Source organism: Empidonax traillii, unplaced genomic scaffold (assembly GCF_003031625.1).
Source record: "Empidonax traillii isolate 1590-97213 ecotype Southwest subspecies unplaced genomic scaffold, ASM303162v1 scaffold389:size961896, whole genome shotgun sequence".
NCBI classification, from domain to species: Eukaryota; Metazoa; Chordata; class Aves; order Passeriformes; family Tyrannidae; genus Empidonax; species Empidonax traillii.
Genome location: NW_020955582.1, coordinates 924343 through 942188, shown reverse-complemented (window position 1 = coordinate 942188; position 17846 = coordinate 924343). Strand labels below are relative to the sequence as shown.

General features: G+C 39.6%; 1 protein-coding gene across 1 annotated transcript; it reads right to left on the bottom strand.

The window, feature by feature from the left end:
- Positions 1-428: 428 nt before the first annotated feature.
- On the bottom strand, positions 429-17172 carry METAP2 (methionyl aminopeptidase 2). The gene is made up of 11 exons (XM_027893462.1): positions 16978-17172; positions 16086-16187; positions 12612-12677; positions 12151-12253; positions 7738-7899; positions 5852-6033; positions 5664-5758; positions 5481-5577; positions 4862-4965; positions 2388-2503; positions 429-1218 (listed from the first exon to the last, which is right to left on the bottom strand). Exons 1-11 carry the CDS (start codon positions 17132-17134, stop codon positions 966-968), a joined length of 1437 nt encoding a protein of 478 aa, XP_027749263.1. The 5' UTR covers positions 17135-17172; the 3' UTR covers positions 429-965.
- Positions 17173-17846: the final 674 nt, after the last annotated feature.

Sequence of the window (17846 nt, the reverse complement as noted above, 5' to 3'; positions counted from 1 at the left end):
CTCCAAAATAAACTTGTGTTTTTGTTATCCGTATCACTTGTCCACTCAAATGTGAACTTTAAAGAGACCGGGGATCACATGGAATTTGACTGCATGCACAAGGGCATGTCAGTGGCAAAGATTATGTAGGGATATGTACTAAAATACACAGCTGAATTCAGCCAAAAGTTGCACACTGCCAGTGACAGCAGCAGAGACCCCCAGGGGCATCTGACATGTTCTAGTACGGCTGAATCTAAACTGAAGGCTTGGCACACTCAAAAGTACACCACACACCTTTACTGAAGTTGTCACATTTTGTCCCGTAAAGTGTTGATGACTTCTTGCCCTGTATGCCAGGACTGACAAAAATAATTAAACAAGCACCAGGAGGCCAGTTTTCACATGAAGGGTAAGACAGGTCCAGTTTCAACACAAGAAATGGCAAATCAAGTTTGTAAAATATTTAATAGAGCAGTTTCCCAGCAGACTCCTGACCAGAATCATAACCAGACTTCTAAAAAGTATATATATTTTTAGATTTGAAAATTTGTCTTTATTTTTTACAAAATGGATTCCAGGAAGTTTAAAAGGCAATATCATAGAGGACTGGGGCGCATAAATCAGGTGTAGTCATTCAAAGCATTCAAGTAGGAATATGGTCATATAAATATTTGAAAAGCATCTTTTATCATAAATGTTCAGAACAAAATGTATAACTCATTCCAAACTAAAAATTGAGCTTTATAGCATGTATTTCCCTGAACAGAAAAAATAAGTAACTTTTGAAATATTTCTAAAGGCCTGAAAGCTTTTTTCCCATGGTTAGTTACAATTAGAAGACTTGCCTTAGATTAAATTCCTTCCTTTCCAAATACGGAAAGTATTAACATCAGTCCACTGTTAAAACAGACAATATGTTGCAAATTAATTCTGGTATAGTATGTTCCAACAGAGCCTAGAGTATAAAGGTGCTGAGGTGGCTTTTAGTAGTCATCTCCCCTGCTGACGACCTCCTTGCAGGTGGGGCGAAGCAGGATGGTGTGCTCGAACTGCGCCGTGTAGGAGCCTTTGATGTCGCACAGGGGCGGGTAGGGATCCACTATGCCCAGGTCGCACAGGTTCTTCAGTGCCATCAGGTATTTGCTCTCTCCCAGGCGATCCAGCCACCGGCGGCAGAAGGCAAGAGTACCAAAGTTTTCATTGATAACATTTAGCAAGTGTTTCGCTCTTGGAAGCCTTGAAGACAAAAACAACCCAAGAACACGTCTGAGAAGAAAGGCATCACAAGCAAGTATTCACTGCAGGAATGAAACATACCAATTAAGAAGAGGGTTAGACTGCAAGGTCTTTTCAGGCTGCCCAGTTTTGGGGTGTCTTTCTATATCAATGAAATGTGCGCATTTCCCTCCTGCAAACAGATACCCTTCAAAATAGATTGTGAACGTATCTGTGTCTAAGTATGCAAACAAAACTAAACATAGGGGCAGAAGTCATTCTCTTAAAAAATAAAAGGACATTTCACTTTATCAAGAAAAGCAGAATTTTTCCTGATCCAAAGTGGTTAATAATCTGAGCTTTTTGCGTAGTTTTGGCATAAGCCTGGTGGTTTCAAACGCTGAGTTTTGAATTCTGAAGTCAAATACTTGGTAAGCTTTTTATTCATACTTCTTACAATACATAGGCAGAAAAATGATGTATTTATAGATCTACCAAAAACGAAGCTTATTTCCAATCATAAGCTGTTCCTTTGCAATTCTTAGGCTAATTCTTCCCATCCCACCTCTTTCACATTCCTAGTTTGCGCTGTGGAAAAGCACGTCTGTCTCCTATGTTTCTAAGCAGACTAGCCTTTGCTTCAGAAAATACGCTGTACTCCTAGAAATGCCGAAATCCAATCCCAGTGACACTGAAAATTAATAACTATTTCATTTTATAGCAATACACTAAAACAAGAATTTAAAACTCACAAAATATCCTTAAAAAGCAGATGACGTGAATAGCCTGATATATTCTGGGAACAGCAGTAAGAAAAGGTTGTGGCACACAACCACAGGACACATGTTGATAAAAAAAGGCCACACATTTAACATAGAGATGAACACACAAGCATAACCTATATATTAATAATTATAAAAAATTATCATAGTAGGAAGGTTGTTAAAAAAAAATAAAATTCTGAAAACATAATAACATATTTTCTCCATTTCCAGATTCTTTAGAATAATTCCATATTGTTCCAGATTTACAATCAGAGCATATTTTATAACAAGGAAATTGCTAACACCACCCTTCGAGTCCTCTGAAAGACTTATTAACTAGTGAAGAACATGCTCTGTATCACATTTGAACCTAAGGGGGTGACAGCTCTAATCACAATAAACCAGCAAAGCCCAGCAGAATCCAACCTTATTGGGACATGTCCAACATCGAAGTTCTTCATATAATGAGAACACTCCATATCATCATGAACAACGCCCTTTCCTGTGCTCCCGAAGGTTTCTATGGCATACACTTCACCTTCCTAAGGGGAGAAAAAAGGAACATGTTACAATATGAAAATAAATGACACTGGACCATCTGATACAATCACCTCGGTACTGCAACTTCTGAATAAAAGTAATTAAATGTGACTAGATTCAATCACCAAATCAATGCTGAAAGGAATTCAACACAGAGATTTCACACAGTAAAGCTACAGACATCTCCAAATCATAAACTATTTATATTAGTACCACTTTATTTGTTTTAAGTCAGAAATATCAGCATGTTTCTACTCACAATTTCTCAAAGTCATTGCAGTTAAAATATCGTCAAGGCATACATCTAACACAGCTGAGAAACTACATCTGCTGACTGGAAGTACTTCTTTGCTATTCAGAAAGAAGTCCTAGCAAATGTACAGTTTAGACATAGCAAATAGATGCTGATTACAGAGACTTACTGCACTGAAGAACTGTCTGCCCAATTTCTGCAAGACTTTTCTGGTAAACAGCTGCTAGTATATACCCTTAACCTGCTCATGTCCACTCCATGAGATGAATTTCTTCAAGAAATGAAGGTGATATATATCTGCAAGGGCATTATCAAAATTCTAGCAAAAAATAACCGAAATGCCATTATACAAACTCATTTCTGCCAAGTGCATTCACACGTCCTTAATGGCAGGACCGTGAAAGGAACTTACCAAGACTACTCATTGACAGACACCATGTGCCAAGTTTTTCAGCTTAGTAAGCTACTTTGAAAGTCACAACCCCAAAGTAAGAAGCCATAAGAAAAGCAGTAACACAGGCTTCAAATTCAAGGCTAACTCTTGAAAGTCACCCCTGAACTGATTCATTATAAAAACACAAACCCACACAACCTCACACACAACGGCACCACAAAGCTCACTGTACACCCGCTTTTCCCGAATAAGGACCGTCAGGGGCTGTATTTGTCCCAGTCACAGCAAACTCACTGGACTGCAGTCTGATGCTATAATTAGCACAGTACAGCAAGAGCTTGGCTACGCTCCACATTCATCGGCAAAACTCGCTGTGTTTAATGATGTAGGATTGCGTCCTAAGTAACCTACAGAAGCTGAAGAAATGAAAAGTCTTCTCCCCAGTGCCTCAATATTCAGTTAAAACAATCTCAAAGCTCTGAGATCTTTAAGTAGTATTTGCTTTAAGAACACTTAAGTTTCATACGAGTAATATACTGATAATGGACAATAACAAAACCAAGTACTATTCACTAAAGCCTAACCAAGAAGAACATACAATCTTTCCTATCTTCCTTTTCCAATACTCTTCATCCCTTTGCACAGTCCTATAGATAAGACGACAGTTAAAACTTTGTCTTTTTGCTCACGTCATAGATCAACAACTATGATTAAAGTTTGGGTGATGAGAGTAAGCCTGCCTCAAAAACCAATCCCGTGCAGACCACACCTGTGCCTATTCAGCTCTTACAAGTCTTACTTACCCTGATAGGCTTACTTTACCCTGATAAACTTACTATTTACCCTGACAGGCTTACTTAAAAGCTTCTTATCTCATTACCAATCTCTTAAATAAGCCTTCTTATCTTGTTAGAACACAAGCTTACATCAAAATGATGGCTAAATCTCAGGTTCCATATTTGAATACTGCCTTTACAGTTGGTAGTTTGTCACATCATGTACAGTATTTCTTTTCCCCTGCTCCAAAACGCTATTAAAATCAACATCTTTGATCTAGTCTCTCCCATTAACTAGAAATACACTTAATTATTTTGTATCTGCAAGGAAAAACAGCACTGGAGGCTTTTCAAGAAAGATCCTATATCTAACAGTACTCACAAAAAGTCATCCAAAGCTACACTACAGACATATTTATCAAGAATTACCCAAGCAAGAGAAGACTGAATTACAGAGAGAACAAACAAGTGTGAATGATTTGCAAGTCCAAACACCTTTTAGGAGAACTATAATTCCCTGAGCTTCAGTTCATCTTGAAATACGAATTCCTGTCCTTTTCCATGCTCCTGAGTGGAACATTCTAACACTGCATTTAAATAATGAATACACACTGAGAAATAAATATGCAAGAGTTTCTGCAAGCATCACTAAGGCCATTCAGATTTCAAGGGTGGTGGGGTTTTTTGTTTTGTTTGGTTTGGTTTTTAAATGGCAGGGTTCCAAGGCTTCAATTTCTGAAAGCGTTAGATACCTGAACGCTCTAGGGCTAAACGGAGAAGCCACTGAGGTGAAACGTAACTCCTTTAAAGTGCAGCAGTTTTTCTGCTGCTGCGATTATCCACCAGGATCACAAATGCTACACATTTAAAAGTGCACAGCAAATACTACTCTTGCAGTGACAGCTGGGGAAACTCAAAGGTTTAAGAATTAATTTACCTCCATTCTTGTGGCTTCTCCTCCTTTCACAATGGGCACCGTCTTTCCAGCGTGTATCCTATATGGTCCGATCGAGTGTCCATTCAAATTGCGAATTGGCTTCACTTTTGAAGAAAACATTAATGTTACAGGCAATTTCTTAACCAATGTAAAACCCTTTAAGGCAATTTTGTATGTTAGCCCATATTCAAAGTTCAGTAGTGACTCTTCGTACTGCAAAGGGACTAAACACAAAACTGTCCACACATCTTGCACAAACACCAGCCAAGACAGAAGTTGGTTGGTGTGATACAGCCAAACTTCATTATTAAAGACCAGCAACTCTAACAGTAACAAACACTTATTAAGAATGCCAAACAGCAGGTATTAAATTAACTGTACAGTTTGAAACAGTTGTTTGGCCTTCATCTTATCTGTGAAAATACTTGGAAGGATAAGCCAAGAACATTTCTCCAGAGGAATGGCAAGGCAGCCAAAAACATATACTTATGCAAGACGCGTACGATCCTTCTAGTACAGAGGTCTTTTCAGTACCATACAAATAAATCAATATTTGTACAAATATATACAGATACACACACTTAAAAACAACTATCCTTGTATACAGAAAAGAACTTGCCTTGGTATGTTTTGCCATCAATTTCAACTTCATAAGACTCCATAACTTCTTGTATGGCCTCCCCCACATCACAGAGACGTACATCTATCCCAGCACACTGAAAATGAAGTGCAAATAATAATGGAAAATAATCACAAAGATTACTGTAAAAGACTTTGTAAATGAATTACGTAATGATCATACCTTTATTCCAGTATTTGTGGCATCCTTTACAGCTTGTAATAGTCTGTCATATTTTGGATTGAATGTGACTGTAAAAGCACAGTCAATAATACGACCTGAAATCAGCAGAAGTTAATAAGACTATTAGCTTCATAGTCTTTGCAATGAAGAACGTTCTCAAAAGTTTTAATTCATAAATGAAAACTAACCACTAATGTGTGTCCCAAAATCTATTTTGCAAATATCGTTGTATTGCAGGACTGTTGGATCTCCAGCATTGGGAGTGTAGTGGGCAGCACAATTATTCAGAGAACACCCAGTAGGAAATGCAAGACCTGCATTTAAACCATTCTCCTTTATCAGCTTACGAGAGCAGTCTTCTAGCTTTTCACTAAAAGGTACAGGGGAGGGAGAAGAAAAAAAAGAACAGAACAGTCGTCATTAGTATTTCTTATGGTGACTTCAAGTAAATCAACACAAAAACAAAAACTCAGAAAAATATTTAAACAAATGTTTTAATGTGAAATCTTTAAAACTATTTGTTTTCTAGGTAGCCAGGCACTCTAGGCTGCAAAACATAAGTACAACCTCACATGCTCAGTTCTTTTGTTGTTCCGTCTACCCTTTCTTAGGCAAAACTGAGTACTTTCTAGTGTTTTTACTCTAAATTTAAAATATTCATCCTTTACAAGCTACATTTTACCCATTCTTCCTGAGCAGCAGAGATTAAACAACTGAAGTTTAGTAAAATTAAATGCATTCTTTAGAATTTTGGGGACTTAAAAGAAGAAGAAAAAAAATAAAAGGCCTCGCCTTTACTATAAAAAATCTAATTAAAAAAGGACCCTTTTCTTACTTAATTTGAGATAATAACTGTGATAAAATAAAACCTTGTGAGACTAGCACTTGTTGTTGGGTTTTGTCTACTCTCAAGCTGCTGGTTACTGCAAAGCTACAGATATGTGTCCACCACCGGTGCACTCTCCTGCAGTGTCAGTGAAGGATGCAAACTGCAGCTCACAGCAGTGCGCCATACTCTGATTTTATTTAGGAAAGCCATTCACTCAGAGCAATACAGAAAAAGAAGAGAGTGTATTTTACTTGGCAAGGCCCCTTAGAATAGTCATGTTTTGAGAAAATTATTGCTTGCAACTGTCAAACTGTAAAATTCAGTGTGACAATTTGTTTCACCCAGACTAGTGATTATTACAGCAGCTGCCTTTCTTCTACTTTTCCTGATGGTATATTATTTCTTTCTGTTATCCTCGCACAGTTACCTTGGGGATCAGCTCTGATTAGCTTTCTTACTATCCTACTCTTGTCAGCACAGTCCTCAGTCACACCAGGCTGAAAGCACCTGATTTTGGAAGCTAAACTGTTCTGGATCAGTGCAGTACTTGGACAGTAGACATTCACTCTAGATAAACTGAAGGACAGAAAAAGTAATAGTTGGAAGAGTCGCAAAAATCAGTCCAGGCTAATTATTTCTTTAAATCAAACTTAATCAAACTCATGTTCATCTTAATCTGTTTGCTCAGCTATTTCTTATTAACTGGGAACAGTAAAAAACTCCCGCACTGTGTTTCCACCAGAAACATCAGCTAATGAAGACTAAACATAGTGAAAACCTCCCTGCCTTGGACTGAACACACAGCCATGCTGTCTGTATGCCTGTTTGCCCACTCCCAGCCACAGACTGCACCTGCACTGTCCACATGGCACGTCACTGACAATTCCGGCAAACGCCAGGACGTGCTACTGCTGCTTCTCTCAGCACCACTGCGGAACTGATGTGCAAGAGCAGTAGAGGCACTCAAATTTAAATGAAGCATATAATCAAAATAAGTGAACATAATGGAAAGCTTAGTTTAAAATTCAGTATGATCCCAGGCCCTGTAAAACTGCACAAGCTAAAAATACAAGAGGAAACTTAGAGGAAATAACTGGCAATCCTGGCTGTGTACTTCAAACAGAAATATTCCCAACACTCATGACACAGTGAATTAAGCACACAAAACTGAGACTAAATCTCTTGCCCGCTGGAGAATGAAGAAAAATCTACAGCAGAGATGCTTGAGAAGATGGGTGTCCTCACCAGATTTCTATCATGGTCATTCCAGGTTTTATCCAGCTCATAACGTATTTCCTCACTTGTCTGTGTGCCTCTGCAGCCTCCCTAAAATCATTCCAGATTTCCTCACTGGCTTGGTCTAGTGCTTTCTTTTCTTCACTAGTTGTTCTCCAAGCAGCAGTTCGCCTTGAAAATAAAAAAAGTATTTCAAACAAGTTAATCACAGCAGTCTTAACAACTTCTGTCTAAAGCCTGTTATGCAGGCTTTAGACAACATGCTATGCAGGAAAAAATTACTAAAACCAATACATAGCTACACATGCTGGTAGGTGGGTCTTAAAAGAAAATGGATGATGGACAAGCTGGACCAAAGATGCTGAAATATGCCAAAGTCTCCAAATTTATAAATTAACTTTTACCTTTATGCAAGTTAGTTGGTTCTAAGCAAACAACATGAATATGCAGATGATAAAGGACTAGTTTTTGAAATCCAAAGGTGTAGCTTCTTACCTGTTTCATAGACATGTAACTGAACTCCACTCTAAGGTTTTCCTTTACAGCCAAAAACAGGCAGGAGTGAGCCAAGAGACTATAACCTGCAGTTTTGCTGCATTTTCAACTAAGTATATATGCATAAATACAGAAGTATATATATTTATACTAAGTATTTAGGCAGAGTTGAGAACAAAGAAGGATAACAGGCTATTCCATAAAATACTGCTCAGAATGATCAGATGATCTGAAATATTTTAAGACCTTTTGCTTGTTTCCCTTGCACTTCCTGCTCCTTTTCAGATAAAGTAATGACAGTGCAAAGGAGAAATCCCACTTTTACCTTTCAGAGCAGTTTTCTTGCTCCAGCAGCAAACATCACACAACGTACTCTCAGAATCTGCCCTTAAATCTGACAAATTCTATAAAAATCCCTAAAGCAACAGGCTGCAACACCTGGGCCCCTCACTGACACTTGAAATCTGGACTACTGCCAGCGCAACAGTCACAGGGAAAAGGTGCACTGCAGAAGAAAAGTGGGAAGGGAGACTTGAGGGTCTTTTCAGACTGCTCTGGATTCCAGTAGCGAACACCCTCTGGTAGCAAGAACTGCTGACAGAGTCTGGGCAGCTGCTCTGCCATCTGTCACAGACCTGAGTGCAAACTCCAGCAAACTGGCAGGAAGCCCTTCTCCCTCTGTCCTACTGTACTTCAGCATATAGTCACTTCATGCAAGTCACCTGGGGGACAAGAGAGCCTCTACATTTCAAAATACTGTATCAGAACCACAGCATTTTGCTGCCAAAGCTGCACTCCGGCCACCTGGGAGCTCAGGAAGCGAGGCAAGAAATCCTGTTTGGGCCTAAGCACTAAAGACGTGAAAAATCAATTGATCAAATGAAGGCCTCACACCAAACATCAAGTCCTCTGACAGGTGCATGAGTTAACAAGCTTTTGACAGTTTCCTAACATGCTACCTACCACACATCAGCTGAAGCTCACCTCTTGATCCAAGCCATTTGTTCCATCTTTCCACTCTAGTTGACAGCCCACAGTTTTCACCAGCACAAATCTATACAGGATCAAGTGGTAAACTAGGCTCTAGTCATCAAAAAACTTCAGAAAATAAATTGCCAAGTGCAAGATCCTGCACCTGGGTCTGGACAATTCCACCACAAATAGAGGTTGGATGGAGAATGGATTGAGAGCAGCTCTGAGGAAAAGGATTTGGGACTGTTGGTGGACAAGAAGCCCCACATGACCCAGCAATGTGCATTTACAGTCCAGAAAGCCAAATCATACTTTGGGCTGCATCAAGAGCAGTGTGGCCAGCAGGTCAATGGAGGGGATTCAGCCCTTCTACTCCACTCTGGTGAAATCCCACCTGAGTGCTGCATCCAGCTCTGGGGCACCCAAAAGAAGGAGGACATGGATCTGTTGCACCAAGTCCAGAGGAGGGCCATGAAGATGATCAAAGGATTGGAGCACCTCTCCTATGAAGATAGGCTGAGTTGGGGCTGTTCAGTCTGGAGAAGAGATGGCTCCAGGAAGACCTCATAGCACCTTCCAGTACCTGAAAGGGCCTAAAAGAGAGCTAGAGAGGAGACTTTTTCAAAGGGCATGTATTGAAAGGACAATAGGCAATGGCTTTAAACTGAAGAGGGTCAGTTTAGATCAGATGCTAGGAAGAAATTCTTTACTGTGAGAGTGGTGAGGTACTGGAATAGGTTGCCCAGATAAGCTGTGGAAGGTGTCCCTTCCCATAGCAGAGGGGTTGGAACTACATGACCTTTGGGGTCCCTTCCAAACCAAACCATTTTATCATTCTATGATAGCAGCACAGAGGGAGAAACAAGCATGCAGGGTCAAGAATTCCTCAGTTCCACTTTAACAAAATCAGTGTATCATGAAATATTGTTTGTTTGTTTTCTGCCCTTTCTGTCGTATCATTTCAAATTCAGGTGTTTCAACAAAAAACCACAAGCTTCAAACAAAAGTAAATACTTGAGATATAAAAATCTTAAACCTGTTAGTCTGTTGGCTATATAAGAACTGATTATGTGCTATTTTCCTCTGCTGAAATTTGAATCACACCCACTTCCAGTTCAACTTCTCACACAAAATACACAATTGTAGGTTGAGGAGAGGTAACTTTAGAAAGCAAATGACATCAAGAGTTAAGAATAGAAGTGCAACTCTAAAAAAATCAAAGACAAAACCCTACTGACCTTAGCATGAATAAGAGAAGTGGCACAAAACCACTTCACCAATATATAAAATGAAGCTATTATTCAAAATAGAAAATATCCTGGCATTAAATGTCAGCTACTAATTTAAGTAGCTGCTTCTATTAGGAAATACTAAAGTAGCATCATAAGATTTAAATATTTAAATTAGGAAAAAAACTAAGCATATATTTGCTCAAGCATGCTATATAAAGAAACTATTTCAGGTTCCTTAGAAGAATATATTCTTTTTCCATAACAGAACACACTTGCTACAGAAAAGACAACCCACTTAAATCCTGTTTTGAAAGGCAATTTGTTTATATTGCATTTATCCCTCTTTTTCCTAATAAACAGTAGTGAAACCAGAGCAATTTAACCTTCAATATCAGAGATGTAAAAAGTGTTATTTGTCAATAAACTATGAACATGCTTAAGGTGTTTATCATCTGATTTCCTGGTTTGCTTAAATCATAACCTTATGAACATGGCATATACAGAAAAACACATAACTCTTAAGCATTAAAGAATCACTCCCGTCAGAAATATCCTGTGAAAGTCCTTCATTACCATGCAAAAGGCAGACATTTATAAATAAATAGGAGCACTTTGTGATCAAACGGAAGTCATTAAAAATAAGAAAAGGTTTTCTCAGAAGCAAATTTTAAATCTCATAAAAATGAAACTATATTATCTGTGAATATCTGAGCACAATTTATAGGATATACTTACTAGACTCTTAACTATGTTGTTTACGCTCATGAGAAATATGCGCTGACTTTAAATAATCAATAAATAACCATTTCAAAGTAATTTCATTTTGAAAAAAAAAAAATACTTGAAAACCAGACAATGCTTTCAAAAATATTAAGTATTTATCTACTTTCTCCCTATGGTTTAAACTACTTGTTTCAAAGTTCTGATTCAAAATTTCCAGGGAAGTTTCAAACTTTTCAGCAATACTTGGTCTTTTCATTCAGGTTTTCATGCAATTCAAGCTAATTCTATGCCACACCCCCCCGTCTCCCTCACGTGACCTTCCACAACACTTCACAAGAAAAAAAAAAAATCAGTCAAGGACAAGACAGTCAAGCTGGTATGCCCTAGTTCCTAACAAAACAAAGAAATAATAGTCCCCCTTAAAAACATAAGGATGCAGATCTCTGTTCCAGTAAACCAGTAGAAGCTGTTGCTTGTTTAGTGAAATTGCACATAATTCACACATCACTATGAATTACAAAAAATGGGTGAAGTTATAATAACTATACATTCATACAAAGAGAGAGAAGCAAAATACAGAATATACCACTTGAGCTTTTAAATTGAAGAGAGAGACTGACATGTCTCTACCAAAAAATAAACAGAAACCAAAAGGTTGATGTCTCAATGGTCACAAAACTGCTGCATGATAGTGTCTCATCTCCTTAAATTTTAAAACTTCACTCACTTCTAATTCAGACAATGTTTCTCTTACAAGCTGCCTACTGAAATCCTGGCAATTCTGCTCATACTGGTTACACCTTAATTAAAAGGGTAGGGAAGGATGAACATTTCTGACCTGAAGACTTGTATTCATTGAGTTCTTGGATGACCCAGTTTAAAAAAAAAAAAAAAGGCAAAACCCAAAGCACAGTACAACTCATTTTTTCCATTTAGTTGTACATTGTTTTTTCGGCATATATAAATTACAACATTTGTTTTTTAAGCTTAAAACACTCACCCATCTTGTGTTGGTGGATATTCACATTCTTCTCCCTTCGGGAATACGTTGCTGGGAAATAGATCACATATTGGAATAGAAGGTGGATCTGTCTGGACCTTAGCTGTTGAGTATAATTTAAGAAAGTTTTACACATGGTACACTGGAAATACACACCATCTTAGTTCAACCACAGAATTTAAACAGCACAAGTTATTTAAAGATTCCCTTACTAGAATTCAGGCTTCTACCATCACAACATCGTATCACAATGACCTCACGTGACTTGATTTAGCCAATACTCAAGGCCAAATGAACGCCTTCAATGGCATTCAGGGATACCAGAAAGAGGACAACTCAGACAGACTTAGCCTACAAACAAAAACTGCACCCCAAACTTTGTTTCAGCTGTCAAGAACAACACTTGCACACACTTAATACCAAATATTAATGCAGTCTATATTTTTGTGCTTGATACCTACGTCCTTTCTTCTTTTTCTTCTTCTTCTTCTTCTTCCCGGTTGCTCCATCTCCTTCACCCTCTCCATCTACAGGAAAAAAGTGCTCAGGTGAACATAAAATAGCATTTAAGAACCCAAAGTTCGCATGAGACACATAGAAACATCTGGATTATCTGGAAACACTTCTTTCACAGCAAATTTTCATGGATTAAAACACAACATCCAAAAGCTGCCACCAAACCATTAGCATTTTCAGTCTTTACACAGACCTAAGAAAACAGTTTCTAAAGTTGACAAACATATCACCAAAGAGTGGGAGAAAATGTAGCTCAGGGAAAGTGTTTACAGAAAGTCCTACTTCATAATATTCTGTTCTCAATTCAGGCAAAAAGATGCCACGGATTGTTGGAGCACACCAGAGAGAACTGCATTAGACACAACAGCTAACAAAAAGCTAGAAACTCCAGCTTCAAACTCATCTTCTGATGCTTCAGCTAAAGAAACTTCCTGCATCTGGAAAGATACAGACCCTGAACGCGTAAAGATGACAGCACTTAGAGCAGGATGAGTTTAATCTGGAGATAACAGGGAAGGTCACAAACAGCACTCAGCAAAACCACTGCATGTGGGAGGGACAAGAGTGGTAAAACACTGAACAGGTTTCTCAGAGAGGCAGGTGGTAGATGCCTCATCCCATGAAACATTCAAGGTCAGGCTGGATGGGACTCTGAGCAACCTGATCTAGATGAAGATGTCCCAGCTCACTGCAGGGGGTTGGACCAAATGACTTTTAAATGACCCTTCCAGCCCAAACCATTCTATGAACCTATACCAGTGGGAGGTTTCCAGAGAGCACAGCACGTAAGCACCAAGAATCAGCCACACCATTTGGGGGTTAACAACAACCCCATACACTTCACATTTGGCAACTTCTCGTGCCTAGTTATTTCATAACAATATCTAATGTGGTATCATCTAACTAAACCTAAACACAGGTTCTTTTTAAAATGGACAAGTACTAGTCATCTACATTTAGAACGTTTTCATCTACAGTGAAAAATAAAACAGAAGGAAGTTTTAGAATCAAATCAAAGCATTACCATTTTGAATGTACTTATACAGAAACTTGTATTTAAAAACCAAACCAAAACACTGATCAGCTGCTCCAGTCACTAGATTTCAAGCCTCTTATGAGGACCAATGTCATCTGCATTTTTATGCCATGGTGAGTGCTGTAATCCTGCAGCTTGGGCAAATTTCAGTAAATGTCACTCCTGACCCTCCTGACTAATTTTGGTATTAAGTATTAATTTAAGTTTTTGCAATAAATAGCAAATATAAATACTCTGTAGCTATAATACAGTCCAGCCTACAAGATTCTTCATCAATTATTATTTCACAGACAATCAAAAATCTTTAGCAGTGTATACAAATTTCTTTAAAATGTGGTAACTTTACCACATTTCTCTTGACCTTGAGCTGTGCTCAAACCATTCATAAAGCAAGTCATTAAAAATTACTCCAGTTCATTCACCAAGGGATTTTTTGAAATTTTTTTTTTCTCTAGGTGTAAACTGAAGGGAAAAAAACCACCAGCATTTCCTAAACATTGTTGCTGTTGCTATCTGGTTATTGTGGCTTTTTCATACATCACTGCATGTGAAACTGCCAACTGCAAGCCAAACAAACCCTGCCTATGCTTTCATGTCCTTGAAGACTGCTGCAGACTAACTGTGCTGCCAGAAACATAACTACTGCATCTGACCAATACCCTGGCTGTCTTCAGGTTATTTAGTTGCTAGTGAAAAAAAAAAATTTTCAGCAGAAAAGGAATTTAAGATCTTTGCAGAACAGAAGCCCAATCTTATTTCATTTTGGCACAGCCATTTAATAATTCAGAGCAGTATCATGCAAAAATGGTATCAGCATGTTTTAACACTGCAAGGGAAATCCAAAGAGCACTTTCTAACCACTCCTAGAGTTCAAAAGTCCTAAAGTGTCATTTTTGAGAGGCCACTCAGGCTTATCACATGGGAAAAAAAGAAAAAAGGCAATATGTATTTTATCGATTTTAATCTAATGCAGCACTATGTCTTAAAGCAACAATCCTGAAACTACACAATTAGAATGGCAAGTGAGGAGAACCAGGTAAGAACACGCAGTTGTCTTGAAAAACCTTACATCGTTTTTTGTACTTTTCTGCAGAAATATCGATTTTACTAAAAACACATTCAAGTGTAACATGTAGAAAAAAAGATTATTAATTCAGCCATAGCATCACTTCAATTTTTTTTGTATTTTCTGATACTGTAACACTAATTGCTAATACTGTAAAAAGGATAACAGAGCACAGCATTTGATCTGCAACTAACAATGTTATTTATTCTGAGATGGAACTCTAACTATTCCAATAACTTTCCAAGATTTCTTTTCATTGGATAGTTTTCACTATCCCTCTCAATACTTTTTACTCAAGTTGTAATGATGGCAAAGCACATAGTGCATTAATTATCTTTCAACTCCATAACCTGAAATATACCACAAAACAAACAAACCATCAGAATATACTTCTGTGGAAAGTAATAGCATTACACTGTAGTGTACACTGTAGACTGAAAACGTTCAAAGATAAATTTGTTATTTAATACACCTTGGCACATTGATTTAATTTTTTAAAACTTCCATACCCGATTTATTAAAATTAAATTCCAGAATGAGGAATTCTAGCAAGTCAACTAAGAAGATTTCTAAGCAGACTCCAAAACATTTCAGGATGCTGAACCAACTTTAGACGCTATTTATTTTAACATGTATTTTTTAAAATGTCGATTTCTATTGAGAACCATCCCTCAAACCAAAGGAAACACAGCACCTTTATCTGATATTCCTATAGGAGAGATGCACCCAGTCTGGATTTCAATATGGACACTTTTAAGGCTCTTGCTTAGAAAATCAGCTGCATATCACAAACAACACACAAGGTGTATGTCTTACATGCATATAAATCCCCCCCCAATTAAATTTTAATGAGAAAGTACAATTACAGATGAGCAGGTTTAGAGTCACAGCTAAAGACTCTAAAACCTCCTATTAATTAAAACGCTCCCTTAAAATTTGCTGTATGTTTTAAGCCAGGAATAAGTGACATAACTTGGAACATAAATGCCTACTGACCATGGTAATGCAAGTGAGAAAAATTTATAGCTTACCTTATCTCAAACTAAACATTTCCTTCAGTAATTAGGTCCTTGAAAACATAAAGCTTTAAAAAAAGTTTGCACCCCTGTTATTTTTTTTTTGTACGCATGTGTGACAGCTGAATTATTGACAAAAAAAAAGTTTAAAGTGTATATAGTTCTATCTCACCTCCCCCAAGGAAAAAAGCAAGCAAACAAAATCAAACCCAGAAAGATATCTGCAGAAGGTTTGTTAAAATAGGCGTTTTGGAAGAAGCTGAAACTCGAAACGTCAAGAGAAAACGTAAGTTACACTTACCTTCATCATCATCATCTTTTTCTTTCTCCTCCAGTGCTTGCTTGTCCAATTGTTTTGCTACATCATCAAGAGCACCTTCCACTTCTTTATCTGTTTCTTGTCCTGTTTGTAAAATTAAAAGTATTGACTTACAGTAAAACAACCAACAGCCCCCAAAACTTTATATAAATATTAAGCAGTATTCATCCTACAAACACCAGAGCACATGCTGCTTTTCTTCTTTTTAAGTAGCCCCTCTGTGCAAGACTAAAGGGTCCTATAGTGACAGGTGCTGTTACTGACACTTGCGTATAAAGGTAGATTACCCTGACACTTCTGATTACTTTTTTCTGCCAGGGTAACTAATTCTCCTTGCCATAGCAGCAGCCTGCGCCTGTAAGATAACACGGGCGTGAAGCAGATAATTATAAACGCACAGCACCATCATCACTCGCTGCTGGCCTGCGAAAACAAACCCAAACTGTAGCGCCTTTACACTATTTGCCCAGACTTGCTCCGGCTCTCTCCGAGGACTTGGGAGGGGTGCGCAGCCTCCATCACGCGGGATGACTTTTACAGCAGCAGTCTCACGCCTCGCTCCCCTCGGGGCATAGGAGGGGGTGAGGGAAGCGGCGGCTTCTCCTGCGCACCTCGGAGGAGGGAGGACTCCCCAGCCGCGGTGGAACGGCAGCAGCACCCTCCGGTCACGGCCAGACTGCTCCGAGCCGCGGGGATCCCCCTCAGCCCGCACGGCCGCCACGGGCCGGGACAGTGCCCTCGGCGGCGCCCCGCACCCGCACCCGCACGGCGGGACCCTTCAGCCCCCCGCGGCCGCCCGGTGTGCCGGGCCGCGGCCCCTCACACCGCCCCGCCAGCCCGTCAGCGCGGCGTCCCGGCGCGGCCCGGCCCCTACCCGCGGGGCCCGCTTTGCCCTTCTTCTTCTTCTTGCGCTTCTTCTTGGCGCCATCCTCGGCGCCGGGCCCCGCCGCGCCGTCCCTGTCGGCGGGCTCGGGGGGCAGCTCCCCGTTCAGGTGCTGCTCCGGCTCCTCGGCCCGCCCCACGCCCGCCATGTCGCCGCGCCCGCGCCGCCTCTCGCGCACGCAGCGAGCCGGGCACAGCGCGGGGCTCACGGCGCGCTCGGCGGTGCGCGCGGGGCACGCCGGGACGGCGGAGGACGCCGGCGGAGGGGGGGGCGGGGGCGGAGGGAGAGGGAGAGGGGACGGCCCCTCGGCTGCGCAGGCGCACCCCGCCCCGTGTGCGCGCGCGGGGCCGTGAGGGGGAATGAAAAAATGGAAAAAAACCCTCTTGCTAAAGCAGCCGTTTTGTACAATAGGAACAGCCGCCGTTAAATGTTCACAGCATGTGAGATTGTTAAGGTTTTACAGCTGGAGGACACCGGACAAGTTTTAAGTCACACTCGTGTACAGAAGGAAAGTAATGCTCTGAAAAAAATGACTTGTTCCAAGGCACATGGAGCAAAAAAAGGGAAGATTCTAATACACTCTCAAGAACACTGCTTTGTCCCATTTCCACCACTACCTAGAAAACCAAGGCAAAGTACGGGTATTGCCAGCATCCACTAATGGTTCATTAAATTAGCCCAGTTCTTAAAAGTCATTTGCTGAGTTTACACTCTTCACAAGTTTTCTACTAGTATAACCATGCTGGCTGAAAAATACTTTTTTTCCCTCACTAGTATGTTTCAACATGTATTTATAATACATTATATAATATAGTGTCATTATAATTTATACAAAGGTTAAAAGTGAGCCTTACTTTCCA

Coding starts and splice junctions, on each gene's coding strand:
- METAP2 (XM_027893462.1), bottom strand. CDS start 17,134: ATGGCGGGCGTGGGGCGGGCCGAGGAGCCGGAGCAGCACCTGAACGGG. Junction 16,188..16,977: donor GGGCAAAGCGGGCCCCGCGG/GTAGGGGCCGGG, acceptor TTTTACAAACAG/GACAAGAAACAGATAAAGAA. Junction 1,219..2,387: donor GTTGGACATGTCCCAATAAG/GTTGGATTCTGC, acceptor TTTGTCTTCAAG/GCTTCCAAGAGCGAAACACT.